The 20,729-nt window shown below is 41.5% G+C and overlaps 1 protein-coding gene across 4 annotated transcripts in view; it reads left to right on the forward strand.

Moving 5' to 3' along the window:
* MGAM (maltase-glucoamylase) overlaps nucleotides 1-20,729 on the forward strand; it is a 129,917-nt gene that overhangs the window by 65,870 nt on the left and 43,318 nt on the right. For all 4 annotated transcript variants that reach the window (XR_012334124.1, XM_033863383.2, XM_073810020.1 and 1 more), the window contains 13 exons: nucleotides 1,031-1,143; nucleotides 1,437-1,562; nucleotides 2,365-2,496; nucleotides 2,647-2,763; nucleotides 4,005-4,118; nucleotides 5,180-5,264; nucleotides 6,638-6,755; nucleotides 13,538-13,709; nucleotides 14,965-15,081; nucleotides 15,652-15,806; nucleotides 17,999-18,083; nucleotides 19,345-19,401; nucleotides 19,937-20,061. Coding sequence is in view for 3 of the 4 variants with exons in the window: in XM_033863383.2 (XP_033719274.1) it covers nucleotides 1,031-1,143; nucleotides 1,437-1,562; nucleotides 2,365-2,496; nucleotides 2,647-2,763; nucleotides 4,005-4,118; nucleotides 5,180-5,264; nucleotides 6,638-6,755; nucleotides 13,538-13,709; nucleotides 14,965-15,081; nucleotides 15,652-15,806; nucleotides 17,999-18,083; nucleotides 19,345-19,401; nucleotides 19,937-20,061 (1,516 nt within the window). In the remaining variant the exon portion in view is untranslated. The remainder of the gene's footprint in view (nucleotides 1-1,030; nucleotides 1,144-1,436; nucleotides 1,563-2,364; nucleotides 2,497-2,646; nucleotides 2,764-4,004; nucleotides 4,119-5,179; nucleotides 5,265-6,637; nucleotides 6,756-13,537; nucleotides 13,710-14,964; nucleotides 15,082-15,651; nucleotides 15,807-17,998; nucleotides 18,084-19,344; nucleotides 19,402-19,936; nucleotides 20,062-20,729) is intronic.

The following is a 20,729-nucleotide window of genomic DNA, read 5'->3' on the forward strand; positions in this document are numbered from 1 at the left end:
GTCGATCTTGAGACCTTTTATCCCTAATGCAACTCAAAGCTATGGGGAGACTTCATCTCTGAAAATTGCATGTGGGGCTTAGAGGGATTTTGAATGTGTAGTATTATCTCTGACATCTTTTTAGTTTGGCTCTTGCTTGATGTGAGATCTGCTGAGGCTAGTACCTCCGTGTGTCTCGCCAGGTTATGTTCCTGCAATAATGATGGGATATGGGGTGGGAACAGCATATTCTGTAGTTGTGAATGTCAGAGAAGAAAATTTTTTTCTCTATCCTCTTAGGTTTGGTATTTGGGGGCCTGTGAATCAGTCTAGCAAAAGACAGGTTAGCAAGAGAAGAAACTAGGTTTATTTACGTGTGCAACCTGCATATACGCAAGAGTGCTCAGTGAGTAACTCAAAGGGGTGGTTAGAATTTGGGACTTAGACACCATCCTAATAGGGGAAGAAGTGTACCTAGGATGAAACAAATGGCTTCTTAGAAGGGGTGAGAGGGATAAAGGGCATTTAATGGAACAACAAATGACGTTTTGGAAAGATCAGTGAGCCCTTAGGAGAGTAGTGGGGGCTGGGTGTTCTTGCGTGCTGCCAAGTTATTGTCTCAGAGGAGATTAGTTTTGCTCCAGGGCAGGGGGTTTATGACAGCTGAGTCTGTATGGGAGGCTCTGCTTTCAGGTGGATAAGGGATTTCAGAAACTCGAACTCATTCAGCTTATAATCATTTTTATGCCACAGTGGCTTACTCTGGACCCCTTCCTGAAACTGGTTGCTTTTTCATGAAATCCTGACACAGCAGTTAAGACACTGCAGTCACCAGTTATGGAAAGCTGTCACAGAACAAATGCTTTGGGCTCTCTTGTGCTGTCAGGGTGGACTTTGATTGTCAGAGTTTGTCCCTTTTTATACAAAAACTGAGGCATTAGGATCACTTCATTAGTGTTCAGATGACTGGTGATCCTCTGGTCTAAAGCTTTGTAATTATTACTCTAGAATAAATTCTAATGTCTATTTGCTTCATTTTTAATCTTTCAAGAGGTTTCCCTCCAGCCCACCCCAGCTGTCACTTACCGTACCACTGGGGGCATTCTCGACTTCTACGTGTTCTTGGGAAACACTCCAGAGCAAGTGGTTCAAGAGTATCAAGAGGTAAACTTATAATGTTATGGTTATGACTGAGGAAGTTGTAAATAAGAGCAAAGAAATGTAAATTAATACGCAAGTGTGACTCACAAACATATGCTATTATAAGTAGCTATTATAAATGTGCTATTACAAATTGATCCGAACCTCAATGATTTATTAAGGGGCCTAGCATTCTAATATTAAGGAAATAGTGTGTTGGAAAGTGGGGTATGTTTTGTGCCCCCAAACTAATGCGTAGAAAAAGTTTTGTTAAAAATAGAGTATTTGCTAACTTCCATTTCACATCATTCTTTCAGCTCATTGGACGGCCAGCCCTACCCTCATACTGGGCACTTGGGTTTCATCTCAGTCGTTATGACTATGGAACGCTGGGTAACATGAAAGAAGTCATGGAGAGAAACCGTGCCGCACAGCTGCCTTACGTAAGTAAGGCAGCAAAAAAATCCTCCAAAAATAAAAGAATTTTCTTGGGGAATAAGAACAACTGTTTATACTGTCTCCTCCTGAGTTTTTTAAAAAAATATACGACAAAAATATTTTTATATATTCAGAATGCTGGACTTTATTGTTGGGCCAACCATTCCTTGAAGGGACTGGTTTTCTTACACTTACTGTATTGATGACGTTCTACACAATGCATTCTTATTTGTATTCTCAAGGCATTACTTTCCCTAGTTTAAGGGAACAAAAGAATACAGTTTATACATGTAATAAAATATTTTTATGATTTAAGTGGCTAAATTTGAATGTGTGTAGTATATAATGAGTAGCGAGGTCTTACAAGACATGCAAAGAGAAACACCCAGTAGTCTCTGGAATAATCCTCTTCTCTCCCTTACCCCATTCCCTTGGAGGCAGACGCTTAGGTCTTGGAGCAAGAGTCAATTTCATTCTGGGCTCCACTATTTTCATACAAGTAAAATTAGGAAAGAGCAAATGCCAAAGAAGGCTTGAAGTGGAAGAGAAGCAACAATACAAAATGTGGTGTAGTCAAATGCGGGAGAAGTGGGAGAGACAGTCCCTTCTCTCCTTTATCTTGTGGATGACATAGCATTTAGGTAATGGATCTGTTTTGATAGCCTTAGTGATATTTTTTGTAACTGTGGTGGTTTGTTTGTTCGATTGGTTTTCAATGCCGGAGCACCAGGCAACAAGGTAGGGTGATGCAGCTCATCTGATTCCAGGGGTGGGCTCATAAATTGTGGACGTTATGTATTCTTTCAGGACGTTCAGCATGCTGATATTGATTATATGCATGAGAGGAAGGACTTCACTTATGATCCAGTAAATTTTAAGGGCTTCCCTGAGTTTGTTAAAGAGTTACACAATAACGGACAAAAATTGGTCATCATTGTGGTATGTGCTGTCCTCTTATTCCCCCACATCAGGTCCTTGCTCTTCCTTGTCATTACGCCCCCTCCCCCTCCCTCATCCCTCAATCCCCAGTTTCCTTTCAGTGCTTCTAGCTCAAAGCTAGGTCCCTCATTGTATTTTTCCCCTTCTTAGGATCCAGCCATCTCCAACAACTCTTCCTCAAGTAATCCCTATGGCCCATATGACAGGGGTTCAGATATGAAGATATGGGTGAATGCTTCAGATGGAGTGACTCCACTCATTGGGGAGGTATCTTAATGGGGAAGTGGGGGCTGGTGGAGGGTCTGTGGCAGTGTGTGTGTGTGTGTGTGTGTGTGTGTGTGTGTGTGTGTGTGTGTGTGTATGTGTCTGTAATTGTTTTGCTTTACATTTTCAGGTGCCTTATATATGCTGGGGATCAACTTGCCCTTGTCCTTTCGTCCTCAAATACCTACCAGTCATCCCAGTTCTTACATTCCCTTCACAGAAAAGTCCCTTTAAACAATAGACTTAGATACTGAATGTCCACCTCCTCACCTCACCCCCCATTCACTTTTTTTTTTTAGTTTATTCACTTCATTTATTTATGTTTGGCTGCGTTGGGTCTTCTTTGGTATGTGCGGGCTTTCTCTAGTTGCGGTGAGCAGGGGCTACTCTTTGTTGTGGTGCGTGGGCTTCTCGTTGCAGTGGCTTCTCTTGTCTCAGAGCATGGGCTCTAGGTGCACGGGCTTCAGTAGTTGTGGCACGCAGGCTCAGTAGTTGCGGCGCACAGGCTTAGTTGCTCCGCGGCATGTGGGATCTTCCCGGACCAGGGCTCGAACCCATGTCCCCTGCATTGGCAGGAGGATTCTTAACCACTGCGCCACAAGGGAAGTACCCCCCATTCACTCTTCAGCTGACTGCAGTCTACTTTCCTTCCCCATCACTCCACTGATGCTGCTTTGGCACCAGTTACCTCCTAACTGGCAAATCCAATGAAACTATTTCATTCGTCTTCTTACTCAGTTTTTCTGTTATTTGGCAAGTTTGACTAGTTCTTTCTCAAACTTATTTGCCCTTGTTTTCCATGAAGGTGTTATCTGCTGGTTCACTTCTAACACCTCTGCTGACCCGAGTGCCTAGTGTCTGAGAAGAAGTGGATAGGAAGAGTATAGAGAAGAGTAATTGATGGTTAGAACCCATAACTTGTCATGGGTCAGTTGAAATTATACAGTACTTTCCCTCATTTACCATTCCTAGGATTAGGAGTAGAGAAAGTGTGAGGAAAGGGTGAGGCATAGTTGAAGATTAGCAAAGACTTAACCATTTTTTTGAAGTAAGTTTTTTCTCAAGTGACTATTTGACTCCTCCTATTTAGTCTAAATATTTAAAGCACTTTACATTCCTAATTGAAAAGGACCTGTGCCTGGGCACCTCTGTTGCCATGATTGTATTAGGAATTTCTTTGTACTCTGTTTTACTCTGCATTCATTTAACTTCCTTTGATCAATGTTTTTCTTTTCCTCCTGCAGGTCTGGCCTGGAAAAACTGTGTTTCCTGATTACACCAACCCCAAGTGTACTGCTTGGTGGGCAAATGAATGTGAGCTTTTCCACAATCAAGTAGAATTTGATGGAATCTGGATTGTGAGTTCTTAACATTTTGCTTACTAGGCAGCTAACATTCAGACTGTGTATCTCTATATCATCGAGTCATGGAGCACAGGGGGAAGAGGAGGAGAGGAAAGCAAGTATGGCAATAATTCTAGGTATTCTCTCTCTTACTGTTCAAATAATCTTACCAAAACATGTAGCTTAGACTTCAAAATCAGATTGTTAGAAGTGGAAGGAAGTAAACCGAGATATCTGTTTTTTCCGAGTCTAGCTCCTCTTTTACAAATGAATGAGCTGAAGTAAAAATAAGTCATATACTCCTTACCTTGTCACAGAGTACACAGATTGTTCAATTGCCCCTTCAGGGCTCTTTCACTTGGACGTGTTGGATAAACTGATCAAAGCCAAAGTACTCAAGTGAGCGACAGAAATGTGGCTGCAGAAAGGACAAATGTCTCACATGATGTCAAATGAAAACAAATGCAAAGCAGCAGGTGTCTGGCACAATTTACAGAGCTCTAGAGTTGAACTTTTTTCTATTTATAAGAGAAAGGTAGAAAATGCAAACAATACAAAGAGCTAAACAGATGAGGAGAGCTAAAGTGATATCAACCAAAGACATCTACCATCAATATTTCAGTATGCATGTTTCCAGAGCCCTCACTTGCACAGCTGTGGGTACATGCTTGTTCTCTCACTCTCTCTGCATATGTTTGTATTATATATGTATATGCATTTATATGTGTGTGTATTCATAGCTATATTTGAATATTTAGAGAATGTATGAGTTGATATACATGGGACCATATAAATTGAAATATTTTTCACCTAATATTTTTGGAAATTTTTCATTTTCAATGATTATATACATATATCATTTTGAAGGGATTTTAAGAACCTTCTCCACAAAGCCTTCAATGGGTAGAGAAGACAGGACAGGAACATCTATTTCTCTCCTTAACATAAGAACCTCGTTAAAAAAAGAAATATCTAGAATCATTTCTCTGAGTCCTAAACAAAAAGAAAGACACCATCAGTACAACATACGAGGACATGTTACTTTTTCTTAATAGTCTTTGTTCTTTGTCTTCTAGGATATGAATGAAGTCTCCAACTTCGTGGATGGTTCAGTTTCAGGATGTTCCACAAACAATCTAAATTATCCCCCATTCACTCCCAGTAAGTGCTGATTAGTTTGATTAAAATGGCAATGAATATCTGGTATTTTAAATTCATAAGGATGTATATGAATAACCTGGCAAGGGATTTTTTACATAAATTGCATAGGGGAAGGAAAATGTGGGTACTATATAAAGAAAACTAGGAAAGAAAATCAAAACACTCTATGCTTTCCTAAATGAGGTGTAAATTCAAAAGGGGCAATCAATCTAGTCCTTCTACCTACATCTGAGCCGTTTCTGTTCCAGAGAAGATATGGTACAGAAGCCAGAGGTTAGTGGTTAGTTCATTTTCCTCTCAAGTGTGTACCCAAATAGGTTAGGGCTAACCAGAGAGAGACTAGGTAACCAGGTTAGGTCTTCATATGAAGGTCAAGTCTGGTAATGTCAAGAAGAACAGATGTCAGTGAAGAACAGATTTGGACCATAAAATGAAAGGAAGCCAGAACCCATTGGTGGGGTGGGGGGGAAGAGGGGGGCAGGTCAACATCAGAGTCAGTGAGTATGATGCTAGTGAGTTCTGACTGAACTTTGAACAACAGTGTATCCCAGGGTGTGGCCCTGGAATCACAGCATTTATTGTAGTTTGAAGAAATCTAGAGGCTCACAGATAAATTGTATCTTGATTAAGAAAGGAATGAGCTGCTAGAATTATAGCATCTTATGAAAACTTCCAGTCTGATGGAAAAATAGGAAATTAGGGCAGTTGGGTCAGGATCAAATGCTGAGAGACTCAGATGGGAGGCTTCATTCTTTTGGTGATAGAAACTGTTTAAGTTTTAGAGGGAAACATAACAGTCAAATGGTTTTAGAAATATTGATCTGGCATTAATGTGTGCTTCTAATATGAATTAGAAGATCAGTAGATCAGAGTTAAATAAGCCATTAAGAAAACAATTGCAATGGTTAAGACAAAGGTAATTTGGATCTGAACCATAGTGGTGCAAGGGGAGCAGAAAAGATTGGATGAATGAAAGAGAGATTGGTCAATCATCCCTTATGACAGCTTAGAGAAAGGGTGAGAAATTAATTTGCACTTTCATCTAATATTTTTGTTCTTGGACCACTTAATTTAGCTCAGTTTGAAGACTTCAGATCTAACTTCAAGTCTAACTAGATCCACTTACTTCCAAATACTTGCCTCTGGTCACCTGTGCACCCAGGTGGGAGAATGTGTATGGGTCAGCACAATTTTTTTATATATCAGAGAAACTACTGAAAGTATATATCCTTCTGATAGTGAGGAAGCTGTATGATCATTTCCAGGATGGCCACAAAAAATGCCTGCCTAGGGAGCCACAATTTCAGGTGATAGTCGAGAAACAGGGAATATGCATCTCAGGCTCTCATTGACTGATCCCTCTTTTGTCGCAGGAATCCTGGATGGGTACCTGTTCTGCAAGAGTCTCTGCATGGATGCAGTACAGCACTGGGGCAAGCAATACGATGTCCACAATCTGTATGGCTACTCCATGGCAATTGCCACAGCAGAGTAAGGCCATTATTGCTATGGACTTAATATATGATCAGATTTACTTAATACATGATCAAATTCTTAGTCTCACTAGATGCCAGTTGCCAGTGTGTTATTTTTAAGAACTCAGCAAGGGAGATTGGTTCAAGATGGCGGAGTAGAAGGACGTGTGCTCACTTCCTCTTGCAAGAGCATCAGAATCACAACTAACTGCTGAACAATCATTGACAGGAAGACACTGGAACTCACCAAAAAAGATACCCCACATCCAAAGACAAAGAAGAAGCCTCAATGAGACAGTAGGAGGGGCGCAATCACAATAAAATCAAATCCCATAACCGCTGGGTGGGTGACTCACAAACTGGAGAGCATTTATACCACAGAAGTACACCCACAGGAGTGAAGGTTCTGAGCCCCACATCAAGCTTCCGAAGCTGGGGGTCTGGCAATGGGAGGACGAATTCCCAGAGAATCAGACTTTGCAGGCTAGTGGGATTTGATTGCAGGACTTTGACAGGACTGGGGGGAACAGAGACTCCAGTCTTGCAGGGCACACGCAAAGTAGTGTGTGTATCAGGACCCAGGGGGAAGGAGCAGTGACCCCATAGGAGACCGAACCAGACCTACCTGCTAGTGTTGGAGGATTTCCTGCAGAGGTGGGGGGCAGCTGTGGCTCACCACAGGGACAAGGACACTGGCAGCAGAAGTTCTGGGAAGTACTCATTGGCTTGAGCCCTCCCGCAGTCTGCCATTAGCCCCACCAAAAAGCCTGTAGTCTCCAGTGCAGGGTCACCTCAGGTCAAACAACCAACAAGGAGGGAACTCAGCCCCACCCATCAGCAGACAAGCAGATTAAAGTTTTACTGAGCTCTGTCCACCAGAGCAAAACCCAGCTCGGCCCACCACCAGTCCCTCCCATCAGGAAGCTTGCACAAGCCTCTTAGATAGCCTCATCCACCAGAGGGCAGACAGCAGAAGCAAGAAGAACTACAATCCTGCAGCCTGTGGAACGAAAACCACATTCACAGAAAGACAGACAAAATGAAAAGGCAGAGAACCATGTACCAGATGAAGGAACAAGATAAAACCCAGAAAAACAACTAAATGAAGTGGAGATAGGGAACCTTCCAGAAACAGAATTCAGAATAATGATAATGAAGATGATCCAGGACCTTGGAAAAAGAATGGAGGCAAAGATCGAGAAGATGCAAGAAATGTTTAAAAAAGACCTAGAAGAATTAAAGAACAAATAAACAAAGATGAACAATACAATAACTGAAATGAAAAATACACTAGAAGGAATGAATAGCAGAATAACTGAGGCAGAAGAACGGATAAGTGACCTGGAAGGCAGAATGGTGGAAATCACTGCTGCAGAACAGATTAAAGGAAAAAGAATGAAAAGAAATGAAGACAGCCTAAGAGACCTCTGGGACAACATTAAACGCACCAACATTCACATTATAGGGGTCCCAGAAGGAGAAGAGCGAGAGAAAGGACCCAAGAAAATATTTGAAGAGATTATAGTTGAAAACTTCCCTAACATGGGAAAGGAAATAGCCACCCAAGTCCAGAAAGTGCAGAGAGTCCCAGGCAGGATAAACCCAAGGAGAAACACACTGAGACACATAGTAATCAAACTGACAAAAATTAAAGACAGAGAAAAATTATTAAAAGCAACAGGGGAAAAACAACATACAAGGGAACTTCCATTAAGGTTAACAGCTGATTTCTCAGCAGAAACTCTACAAGGCAGAAGGGAGTGGCACCATATATTTAAAGTGATGAAAGGAAAGAACCTACAACCAGGATTACTCTACCTGGCAAAGATCTCATTCAGATTCGATGGAGAAATCAAAAGCTTTACAGACAAGCAAAAGCTAAGATAATTCAGCACCACCAAACCAGGTCTACAACAAATGCTAAAGGAACTTCTCTAAGTGGGAAACAGAAGAGAAGGAAAGGACCTACAAAAACAAACTCAAAACAATTAAGAAAATGGTAATAGGAAAATACATATCGATAATTACCTTAAATGTAAATGGATTAAGTGCTCCAACCAAAAGACACAGGCTCCCTGAATGGATAGAAAAACAAGACCCATATGTATGCTGTCTGCAAGAGACCCACTTCAGACCTAGGGACACATACAGACTGAAAGTGAAGGGATAGAAAACGATATTCAATGCAAATGGAAATCAAAAGAAAACTGGAGTAGTAATACTCATATCAGATAAAATAGACTTTTTTTTTTTTTTTTTTTGCGGTACGCGGGCCTCTCACTGTTGTGGCCTCTCCCGGTGCGGAGCACAGGCTCAGTGGCCATGGCTCACGGGCCCAGCCGCTCCATGGCATGTGGGGTCTTCCTGGACCGGGGCACGAACCCGTGTCCCCTGCATCGGCAGGAGGACTCTCAACCACTGCGCCACCAGGGAAGCCTAAAATAGACTTTAAAATAAGAATGTTACAAGAGACAAGGAAGGACACTACATAATGATCAAGGGATCAGTCCAAGAAGAAGATATAACAATTGTAAAAATATATACACCCAACATAGGAGCACCTGAATACAAAAGGCAAATGCTAACAGCTATAAAAAAGGAAATTGACAGTAACACAATAATAGTGGGGGACTTTGACACCTCACTTATAACAATGGACAGATCATCCAGATAGAAAATTAATAAGGAAACACAAGCTTTAAATGATACAACAGACCAGATAGGTTTAATTGATATTTATAGGACAGTCCATCCCAAAACAGCAGATTACCCTTTCTTCTCAAGTGCACATGGAACATTCTCCAGGATAGATCATGTCTGGGGTCATAAATCAAGCCTCAGTAAATTTAAGAAAAATTGAAATCATATCAAGCATCTTTTCCAACCACAACGCTATAAGATTAGAATTAAATTACAGGGGAAAAATGTAAAAAACACAAACACAGGGAGGCTAAACAATACGTTGCTAAATAACCAAGAGATCACTGAAGAAATCAAAGAGGAAACCAAAAAATACCTAGAGACAAATGACAATGAAAACACGACAATCCAAAACCTATGGGCTGCAGCAAAAGCAGTTCTAAGAGGGAAGTTTATAACAATACAGTCCTACCTCAAGAAACAAGAAAAATCTCAAATAAACAATCTAACCTTACACATAAAGGAACTAGAGAAAGAAGAGCAAACAAAACCCAAAGTTAGTAGAAGGAAAGAAATCATACATATCAGAGCAGAAACAAATGAAATAGAAACAAAGAAAACAATAGCAAAGATCAATAAAACTGATCAATAAAAGCTGGTTCTTTGAGAAGATAAACAAAATTGATAAACCATTAGCCAGACTCAACAAGAAAAAGACGGAGAGGACTCAAATCAATAAAATTAGAAATGAAAAAGGAGAAGTTACAACAGACACTGCAGAAATACAAAGCATCCTAGGAGACTACTACAAGCAACTCTGTGCCAATAAAATGGACAACCTGGAAGAAATGCACAAATTCTTAGACAGGTATAACCTTCCAAGACTGAACCAGGAAGAAATAGAAAATATGAACAGACAAATCACAAATAATGAAATTGAAACTGTGATTAAAAATTTTCCAACAAACAAAAGTCCAGGACCAGATGGCTTCACAGGTGAATTCTATCAAACATTTAGAGAAGCGCTAACACCCATCCTTCTCAGATTCTTGCAAAAAATTGCAGAGGAATGAACACTCCCAAACTCATTCTATGAGGCCACCATAATCCTGATACCAAAACCAGACAAAGATACTACAAAAAAAGAAAATTACAGACCAATATCACTGATGAATATAGATGCAAAAATCCTCAACAAAATACTAGCAAACAGAATCCAAAAACACATTAAAAAGATCATACACCATGATCTAGTAGGATTTATCCCAGGAATGCAAGGATTCTTCCATATATGCAAATCAATCAATGTGATACACCATATTAACAAATTGAAGGATGAAAACCATATGATCATCTCAATAGATGGAGAAAAAGCTTTTGACAAAATTCAACACCCATTTATGATAAAAACTCTCCAGAAAATGGGCCTAGAGGGAACCTACTTCAACATAATAAAGGCCATATATGACAAACCCACAGCCAACATCATTCTCAGTGGTGAAAAACTGAAACCATTTTCTCTAAGATTAGGAACAAGACAAGGTTGCCCACTCTCACCACTATTATTCAACAGTTTTGGAAGTTTTAGCCACAGCAATCAGAGAAGAAAAAGAAATTAAAGGAATACAAATTGGAAAAGAAGAAGTAAAACTGTCATTGTTTGCAGATGACAAGATACTATACATACAGTATCCTAAAGATGCTTCCAGAAAACTACTAGAGCTAATCAATGAATTTGATAAAGTAGCAGGATACAAAATTAATGCACAGAAATCTCTTGCATTCCTATACACTAACAACAAAAAATCTGAAAGAGAAATTAAGGAAACGTTTACCATTTACCATTGCAACAAAAAGAATAAAATATCTAGGAATAAACCTACCTATGGAGACAAAAGACCTGTATGCAGAAAACTCTAAGACACTGATGAAAGAAATTAAAGACAATACAAACAGATGGAAAGATATACCATGTATTTGGATCGGAAGACTCAACATTGTGAAAATGACTATACTATCCAAAGCAATCTGCAGATTCAGTGCAATCCCTATCAAACTACCAATGGCATTCTTCACAAAACTAGAACAAAAAATTTCATAATTTGTATGGAAACACAAAAAGACCTCGAGTAGTCAATGCAGTATTGAGAAAGAAAAACGGAGCTGGAGGAATCAGGCTCCCTGCCTTCAGACTATACTACAAAGCTACAGTGATGAAGACAGTATGGTACTGGCACAAAAACAGAAATATAGATCAATGGAACAGGATAGAAAGCCCAGAGATAAACCCACACTCCTATGGTCAACTAATTTATGACAAAGGAGGCAAGGATATACAATGGAGAAAAGACAGCCTCTTCAATAAGTGGTGCTGGGAAAACTGGACAGGTACATGTGAAAGAATGAAATTAGAACACTCCCTAACACCATACACAAAAATAAACTCACAATGGATTAAAGACCTAAATGTAAGACGAGACACTGTAAAAATCTTAGAGGGAAACATAGGAAGAACACTCTTTGACATAAATCACCGCAAATCTTTTTCACCCATCTCCCAGAGTAATGGAAATAAAAACAAAAATAAACAAATAGGACCTAATGAAACGTAAAAGCTTTTGCACATCAAAGGAAACTATAAACAAAATGATAAGACAGCCCTCAGAATGGGAGAAAATATTTGCAAACGAATCAACGGACAAAGGATTAATCTCCAAAATACATAAACAGCTCATGCAGCTCAATATTAAAAAAAGAAACAACCCAATCCAAACTGGGCAGAAGACCTAATAGACATTTCTCCAAAGAAGACATACAGATGGCCAAGAGGTACATGAAAAGCTGCTCAACATCTCTAATTATTAGAGAAATGTAAATCAAAATTACGATGAGGTATCACCTCACACCATTTAGAATGGGCATCATCAGAAAATTTACAAACAACAAATGCTGGAGAGGGTGTGGAGAAAAGGGAACCCTCTTGCACTGTTGGTGGGAATGTAAATTGATACAGCCACTATGGAGAACAGTATGGAGGTCCTTAAAAAACTAAAAATAGAATTACCATGTGACCCAGCAATCCCACTAGTGAGCCTTTACCCAGAGAAAACCATAATTCAGAAAGACATATGCACCCCAATGTTCTTTGCAGCACTATTTACGATAGCCAGGTCATGGAAGCAACCTAAATGCCCATCAACAGACGAATGGATAGAGAAGATGTAGTGCATATATACAATGGAATATTACTCAGCCATAAAAAAGAACGAAATTGGGTCATTTGTTGAGATGTGGATGGACCTAGAGACTATCATACAGAGTGAAGTAAGTCAGAAAGAGAAAAACAAATATCATATATTAACGCATATATGTTGAATCTAGAAAAATGGTACAGATGAAGACACAGATATAGAGAACAAACGTATGGACACCAAGGGGGGAAGGCGGGGTGGTGGTGGTGGGATGAATTGGGAAGTTGGGATGGACATGTATACACTGATGTGTATAAAATAGATAACTAATAAGAACTTGCTATATTAAAAAAAAATAAACCAGCAATACAGGAAAAAGAATGTAAAAACAAAATTCGGCAAGATAAGTATGGTTGTTATTATTGAATGAATGAAGAAAATCCTGGTCACATTGGGAGGAAGGAATCCAATAAGTATTTGTGTACTGTGTATAATGAAAGAAAGAATGAATAAATGAATGAATGAAAGGTTGGAAGAAAGGGAAGTAATTTGACCAAGGTGAAACAGCTAATAAAATGTAAGAGCAAAATTTGGACTCATTTCTGCATGAGTCCAAGACCCATGTATTTTCCTCTCTGCCATACTGTTATAGACTGGTGTATGGAGGGTTAAGTAACTTAAAGACTTCACGTGCTTTGGGGTTTTAGGTACTGGCTCAGTATCCTTCTACTGAACTTTGAAATTATGGAGTTAATGATGTACATAAAATGCCTAAAACAAAACAAAACGAAATATAAACATACTCAATGGTACAGTCTGCTCCCAACAGCAACTCTAACTCTACAGGAGAGAACTAGAAGCGAAGAGTGCGGTATTAACTTGAGATCCTCGATATTATCACTCTATCCTCTGGGCTAAGGCACGCTAAGGTCACACATTGACTCCCTAAGTCTCTCTCCCTCTCTAGAGCTGTCAAGACTGTGTTCCCTAACAAGAGAAGCTTCATTTTAACCCGTTCTACCTTTGCGGGGTCTGGCAAGTTTGCAGCCCACTGGTTAGGAGACAACGCAGCCACCTGGAATGACCTTCGATGGTCCATCCCTGGCATGCTCGAGTTCAGCCTTTTTGGTATCCCAATGGTGAGTCCACATCCCAGTCCCCAGAATGCCTTATGCTAGAAGTTTTTCAAATGATAAAGCTCCCCTCTACTGCCCTCCATGGCCCAGGGATTTAAAGTCTGGAGGGTTATGGGCTTTATCCACATCAGTAAGACACTGATACCACGACATTCTTTCCTGTACTGCCTTATAAGGATAGAAGGTGCAAGCTTGAAGTGGTAGTGTTGGAATATTCTTTTTTTAAGTACAACATACACACAAAAAAGTGCACATGTCCTTAAGGTTACAGTTGGCATCTTTTAGTTAAATTCAGCATATCTGTTTATTGAGCTCTTACTTCGAGCAAGGCATTGAGCTAGGTATGCATGGTGAGGGTGGAGAGAAACATAAATATAGTAACAGAAACACCTTCCTTCCGCACACCCCCAAAGTCTCTCTCTCTCTCTCTCTCTCTCTCTCTCTACACACACACACACACACACACACACACAATTATGACAAGCTAGGGTAAAAGTGCAAACAGGAACATATCATTTAAATGTTAAAAGAAATCCTGAGAAAGGTACTTAACAACTGTAACAAGATTACAAGGAACAATGGGAGTCCCGGGAGGGAGTAAATAGTAACTTCATGCAAAAGATGGCACTGGAGTTTAACCTTGAAAGTGGGTATGTTTTATCAGACTGATGTGGGGGAGGTCATTGTAAGACTGAGAAATTTTAAGACTGAGACCAGCAAGGGGCAGAATTTGAGTGTCCCTAAGGATTGGAGTGTAGGACTGGAATGAGAAATGATGCTGGAAAGGTGGGTTGGAACCAGGTTTTGAGGCGCTAGTAGGGCAGGCAGCAGGAGACCCTGGGGATTTTTGAATAGATGAATGACCTGATCAGAATTAGGCTTTGGAAAATTAATTCTCCTAGTGCTGTGGTCAAAGTAATAATATCAACGGTATTTCTAGTTGCTATTCACCAAAAAACTATTGTGCATCAAGTGTTTTACTTCCATTATCTCATTTACTAAAACCCTAGAGTGCCCACTTTAACAAAATGAGGAAACCGAGGCACAGAAGGGTTAAGTAATTCATTTGCATTCACCTGGCAGTAAAGAGTGGACATAGGATTTAGCCCGGTTCCATCACACCGAAGTAGCCTTCTCAGGAAGAGGTTAGTACAGCCAAGTACAGCTGGCAGGTCCCTGGTAGAAAGCAAAGCCGAGGAGCAGGGTGTAGTAATGGAAGTGACGTACACATGCCGTCGCTGTCTGTGTGTCCTTCCAGGTGGGTTCTGACATATGTGGCTTTACATTGGATGCTCCCGAAGAGCTCTGCAGGAGGTGGATGCAGCTGGGAGCGTTCTATCCATTTTCCAGGAATCACAATGGCCAAGGCTACAAGGTAAGTCTCCCAGGAGATATGATCAAAATAGACTTGGCATACATTAGGACTGGATCTACCTGCATCCTGTCCGAGAAATCTGTTGAGCCAACTTCCTACGTGGTGCTTCACTTAGGCTAATTGGGACCACCGTTTGCAATTAACCAGGACTCATGATGCACCATTAAAATGCCCTCTGCCGACACAGCCCCTGCTATCTCTACTGTGGCAGTCAAGGAAATGGCGAGTGTGTGAAGGTTTTTAATCAAACCTTTATACACTTTATTTGCATTGCTCATTTTGTAGTGAGAATCAAATGAAGAAATACTTAGAAGTTATTTAAATGGCAGTCTACTGAGAGCACCCATAGAATGAATGAGGGGGGATGCAGTGCAGGGTGAAGAATGGCCACTTAACTTGGTGGAATGATCTCCCTTTGCCCAACCCTACTGCTCAGAGGCAAAGTTTGCAAGGTAGGCCCCAGGTCTTGCAGGAACAAAACTCTTGGTTGTGATGAATGGAGTCTGATATCTCCAAAGGCTTTTCTTATTTGTAACCAGGTGTCAATTGCAACCTCTTGTTTCTTCTCAGGCCCAGGATCCTGCCTCCTTTGGAGCTGACTCTCTGCTGTTGAATTCCTCCAGGCACTACCTTACCATCCGCTATGCTCTATTGCCCTATCTCTACACCCTCTTCTACCGTGCTCACAGCCAGGGGGACACGGTGGCCAGGCCCCTTCTGCATGAGTAAGTTCACCTAGCCCAAAGGAATTTTGTTAATGTAACTGGGTGACATTGACTGTATCATCAAATATAAGAGTGAAGGGACTTCCCTGGTGGTCCAGCGGGTAAGACTCTGCACTCCCAATGAAGGGGGCCTGGGTTCAATCCCTGGTCGGGAAACTAGATCCTGCATGCAAGTCAAAACCAAGAATTCTCACTCAACTAAGAGTCTACATGCCGCAACGAAGATCCCGTGAGCTGCAACTAAGACCGGCAGCATCCTAAATGAATAAACAAATATTTAAAAAAAAATGAGTGGGGCTTCCCTGGTGGCGCAGTGGTTGAGAGTCCGCCTGCCGATGCAGAGGACACGGGTTCGTGCCCCAGTCCGGGAAGATCCCACATGCTGCAGAGCAGCTGGGCCTGTGAGCTATGGCTGCTGGGCCTGTGCGTCCGGAGACTGTGCTCCGCAACGGGAGAGGCCGCAACAGTGAGAGGCCCACGTACCGCAAAGAAAATGAGTGAAATTAAAACAATCCAAACAGTTACTCAGATATATTTTTTTAACTTGAATAACGAGTTGGTATTTGCAAGGCTGTTGCTGCCTATGTACTATTTTAGGTATATTTAAATATTATAGCCTGTTCCCTTTTGGGGAGAGAACTAGACTAAAAGCTGTGGAATTTGGGGTCTTTGTTCCACCAACTAACTCTATACCTTAGACAAATCATTTAAGTTCCTTCATCCTTAGTTTCTGTAGCCTTCATTTAAAGGATTTGATAGCTTGAACCTGATGGTCGCTTTCGTAATGCACCATGTTCAGGCTCTAGGTCATTTACATACTAATAAGAATAGTATGAAGGATTTTCCTGAATTCAGAATTTTTATTGTCAGCCAATGAGTATCTCTAATTTGACTCTAAAAAAAGAACACTTAAGAGACTTTCCTTAAAGCTGGCCACTTAGTATGAACTGATGCCTCTATAATATTAGCCGGCAAATAGTTCTGGGGTTTCCAGGCAATCCTGTTTCGGGGCTGGAATCTCGGGGAAGCTGCTGTGAGGCACCGGGGAAATTTAAGCTTGGTGGAGATTTGTAGTAGGAGAGGGTGTGTCCTCGCTTCCTAGCTAATGCTGTGGGACCCTCTGGTGGCTGCAGAGTGAGTAGCTCTGCAGTGGGGTTTGCTTTCTTATGACCGGCCCTGGCAGAATAAGGAGCCGGAAGCCTTGTTTAGAAACCCGAGGATTGAAGATGGTGCTGGGAAGTGTACGGAACTGGCTCGAGACGGAGGCTGTGATTTAGGCGAGGACCCTGCCCCAGTTGCTCATGCCTTTGGTAGCATTTCTCAGGGCTTGAACAGTGGGAACAGTAATGCTCTGTGTACATGATGCAAAAAAAAAAAAGCATGAAAATAGAGATATTAGGTTGAACTATGTTTGATGCTATGTAGATAAAAGCCTCAACCAGTTTTATTGGTTGGCTTTTAAGTGAATTCATTCTAACAGTTTTGAGCACAGATATTCTGAAAGTCAAAGTGCTTGGATATTGGAGGATATACTTGCTGGTCATCAATGGGGGCATCTTTGAGGTCTATGTTGGTCATATCATAGAAAAAGAAAAAAGTAACCCAGGTCTCGCTTATTAAAAATTAACAAAATAATTTTATAGTCTACGAAAAAGAGACTTTTTCTTGTCAAAATCAAAATACAGTTAATTCCCTTCTGTGTCTGACATTTTAGGCCCTCAGGCATATATTATTATAATATATATTATATATTCATTATTGTGGGTAAGTTCTTGCTGTCTCCCAGAATTCTCTATTAAAGGTAGGTATCCTAAAAGAGAAAAGAGTAAAGTTTTTGTCTGCTTTTTTTGGGTGATCAAATCTAGTTCCTTTTGGATAGTCAGCTAAAGTTTTAAAATGTCTTGCTTGTTTTACTTATTTTTTTAAGGGAGATATGACAAATAGAATTATAGCCTGGAACCTGCCTAGCATAGAGATACTGAAATAGGAACTTCTGTCCAAATTGGGGAAAGAATAGGAGGGTGCAGGGGCTAGGGAAAGTGGATCTGCCTGCAGGAGTGGGGAGACAGGTGTCACGGAATAATTTGGGGAATTTGCCCCAGGCAGGGAGCCTGCAAGTTTTAGACAGGCTTGGGGGAGAGCTGCCAGAAAGCACCGGCCCAAATGTCATTGAACATTTCTCTGGTCTCTAGGTTCTACGAGGACAGCAACACTTGGGATGTGCAGCAGCAGTTTTTATGGGGGCCCGGCCTCCTCATCACTCCGGTTCTGGCCGAGGCAAGTGTTCCCGCCAAGACACACTGGTGGTCTCTGGTCTTGCTCCTGGTAACTCCAGACTCCTCTCTTCTTGGAACCATTTGTCCTCTTTCTATTCCAAACCCATTTCCAACATCTGTGGCTGGGGCAGCCTTGAAGACCGTGTGTTGGAGTTTGGGGAAGATGGGTATCTGATGGGTACACATTTTTGTCTCTAGAAGTCTTTTGTCCTTGACCAAGTTTCCAATCAGTATAGAAGCATGTACGGGTGACTCGGTTTAAGAATTGTCCTATGTGTTGTCAGAGTCTCATAGCAGATCATGACTTGTTCCAGGATGCAGAGGCAGGAGGGAGCAGTGACCCAGCACTCACTCTAAGGTCAGGGTGATCTGGGTGTGTTTGTTGTCTCTGCCACTTGGTGCCAGTGCCATCTGGGGGAAATTATGTGCCGCTCCCTCAGCTGTAAGATGAGATAATAATAGTATGTATCACTGGAGACTATTGGGAAGATTAAATGAGGTACGCAGTGTGAAGCTGGAATTTTTTTTTCATTTTTCAAAATCGCACCCTCCAGCCCCGCCCTCTCAAGCCCAGCTTCACAGCGCTGATGGCTCACGGCTCTTCACGTCCTTTCCTCCAAGCAGAACTTGCCTCTCAACCAGTGAAGGGAGTCCCAGATTCTCCTGGTTCTTGTTTCATCATTTCTATGCACCGTCGTGTCCTTCTTCCTGTTTTCCACCTGGCTGCAGTTGACTCTGCTAACTGGTCTGGTTTGTGTCTAGAGAGGCTGTATTAGTTTCCTGTCGCTGCTGTAACAAACTACCACAAATGCAGTGGCTCATAACAACAAAAATCTATTATCTTGCATTTCTGGAGGTCGGAAGCCCAACATGGGTCTCACTGGGCTAAAATCACCGTGTTGGTGGGGCCGGTTGCTTCTAGAGGCTCTAAGGGAGAAATCCATTTCCGTGCCTCTTCCACCTTCTAGAGGCTGCCCGCATTCCTTGTTCTGTCTCCCTGCCTCGCTGTCATCACATCTGCTTCTGTGCCTCTAAAGCTGGAATTTTTACCACAACACCTATTTCAATACTATGATTATTATTCCTAATATGGTCCCATCTGGGATTTTTCTTTGAGTGGCAAGGTTATTGCCTCTGTTAGAAGAAAAGCACAAGTTGGTAGAGAAAAGAAGGGCCATTTGTGCATTCTCAGTATGTGATTAAGAAGTTTTATCCCCTTCAGAGGCTGGGCCATAAAGGACAATAGTTTGTTTTAATTTCAGGGTGCAGAGAAAGTGACAGCATATGTGCCTGATGCCATCTGGTATGACTATGAGACTGTAAGTAGCTTTGACTTTTCTTAAACTCTTCAAGCTGCACAGACAAGATACGTCTGGGTAGACAGAAACATCTATCCATGCACTGAGGAATGTTTCTGTCGTGTTTGCAGTGATTTCATAGCAGAGTCAATAAAGTGAGACGAAGTCACTTGACATCAGTCATGATGAAATCTGAAAAAGATACTTTCATATACTTTATTCAGCAGCAAGATAAAGATGGAAGTAGAATGTCTCATGGGCAAATATTGGGGCCGATGGACAATTTGAGCCTGGTTATAAGTGAGATTCTTGTTCAGAAAACTATCAGTTTGTATAATGTATGTCAAATAGCCTCAGCGTGATATATGTTCCCCAAGCGCCCAGCTGATCAAAAACCCATTGTTCTTAAATTCTTTTCCTTTTCTTGCTTGATGCCTGACTAGATAGCAATTCAACTAGGTGGGAGAAGGAAAGAGCTGGAGATAACTCCGCGTGTGGTTAAGAGGTAGCGGTGATGTGCTCATGCCACTGTGTTTGATTTGTCTATGTGCGTCAGGGGGGCCGAGTGAAATGGAGGAAGCAAAAAGTGGAGATGGAACTTCCTGGAGACAAAATTGGACTTCACCTTCGAGGAGGCTACATCCTCCCCACACAGCAGCCAGCCACAACCACTGTGGCCAGGTATAGCATGGCTGGGAGTTTCCTTTAAGGGGGAGGCTGACAAACCTAGTTGTTTCTGTTCCCATCTGTTGCCCATGTAGAAGATGCTGAAGCATTATGTGGAATGCAGGGAGGAAGGGCACGTGTGTGTGTGTGTGTGTGTGTGTGTGCGCGCGTGTGCGTGTGTGTGTGTGTGTGTGTGGTCATCAAACTCTGTTCCCTGGATTTCTGTGGGCCTCTTCTGGGGAAGCTGTGATTTAGACTGCATCCAGATGGATTTTGAAAGACCTTAATCCTGTCCTTCCTTAACCCCCCGACTTAACCCCCCCCCGAGGGTGGTGAACCTTCCTAGTTTTCCTAGGAATATGTCAGTTTTAGCCCTGAAAGTCTCATGTTTTGGGAAACATCTCAATTCCGGGCAAACGGGGTCTGTTGATCACTCCACCTGCCTTTATCAGACCATCATTCTACCATGCTGTGCACTCGACTCCTCATTCTCATTTCTAGGGAGTGGGGTCCACTTTCCACTCCCCTATAATCTCAATTTCCTGTTTCTTTCTTCCCACTGAGCCATTTCTTTCTTGTGATGCAAAACGGGGTTCAAAAATTACTTCCTGTGCACTTCAAATCTCCTTCATGTCACTCATTTCTCCTTGATGATTCTTTGATGCTCAAATTATAGACTCCAT

The sequence above is a fragment of the Tursiops truncatus genome, chromosome 9, assembly GCF_011762595.2.
Source record: "Tursiops truncatus isolate mTurTru1 chromosome 9, mTurTru1.mat.Y, whole genome shotgun sequence".
Lineage (NCBI taxonomy): Eukaryota > Metazoa > Chordata > Mammalia > Artiodactyla > Delphinidae > Tursiops > Tursiops truncatus.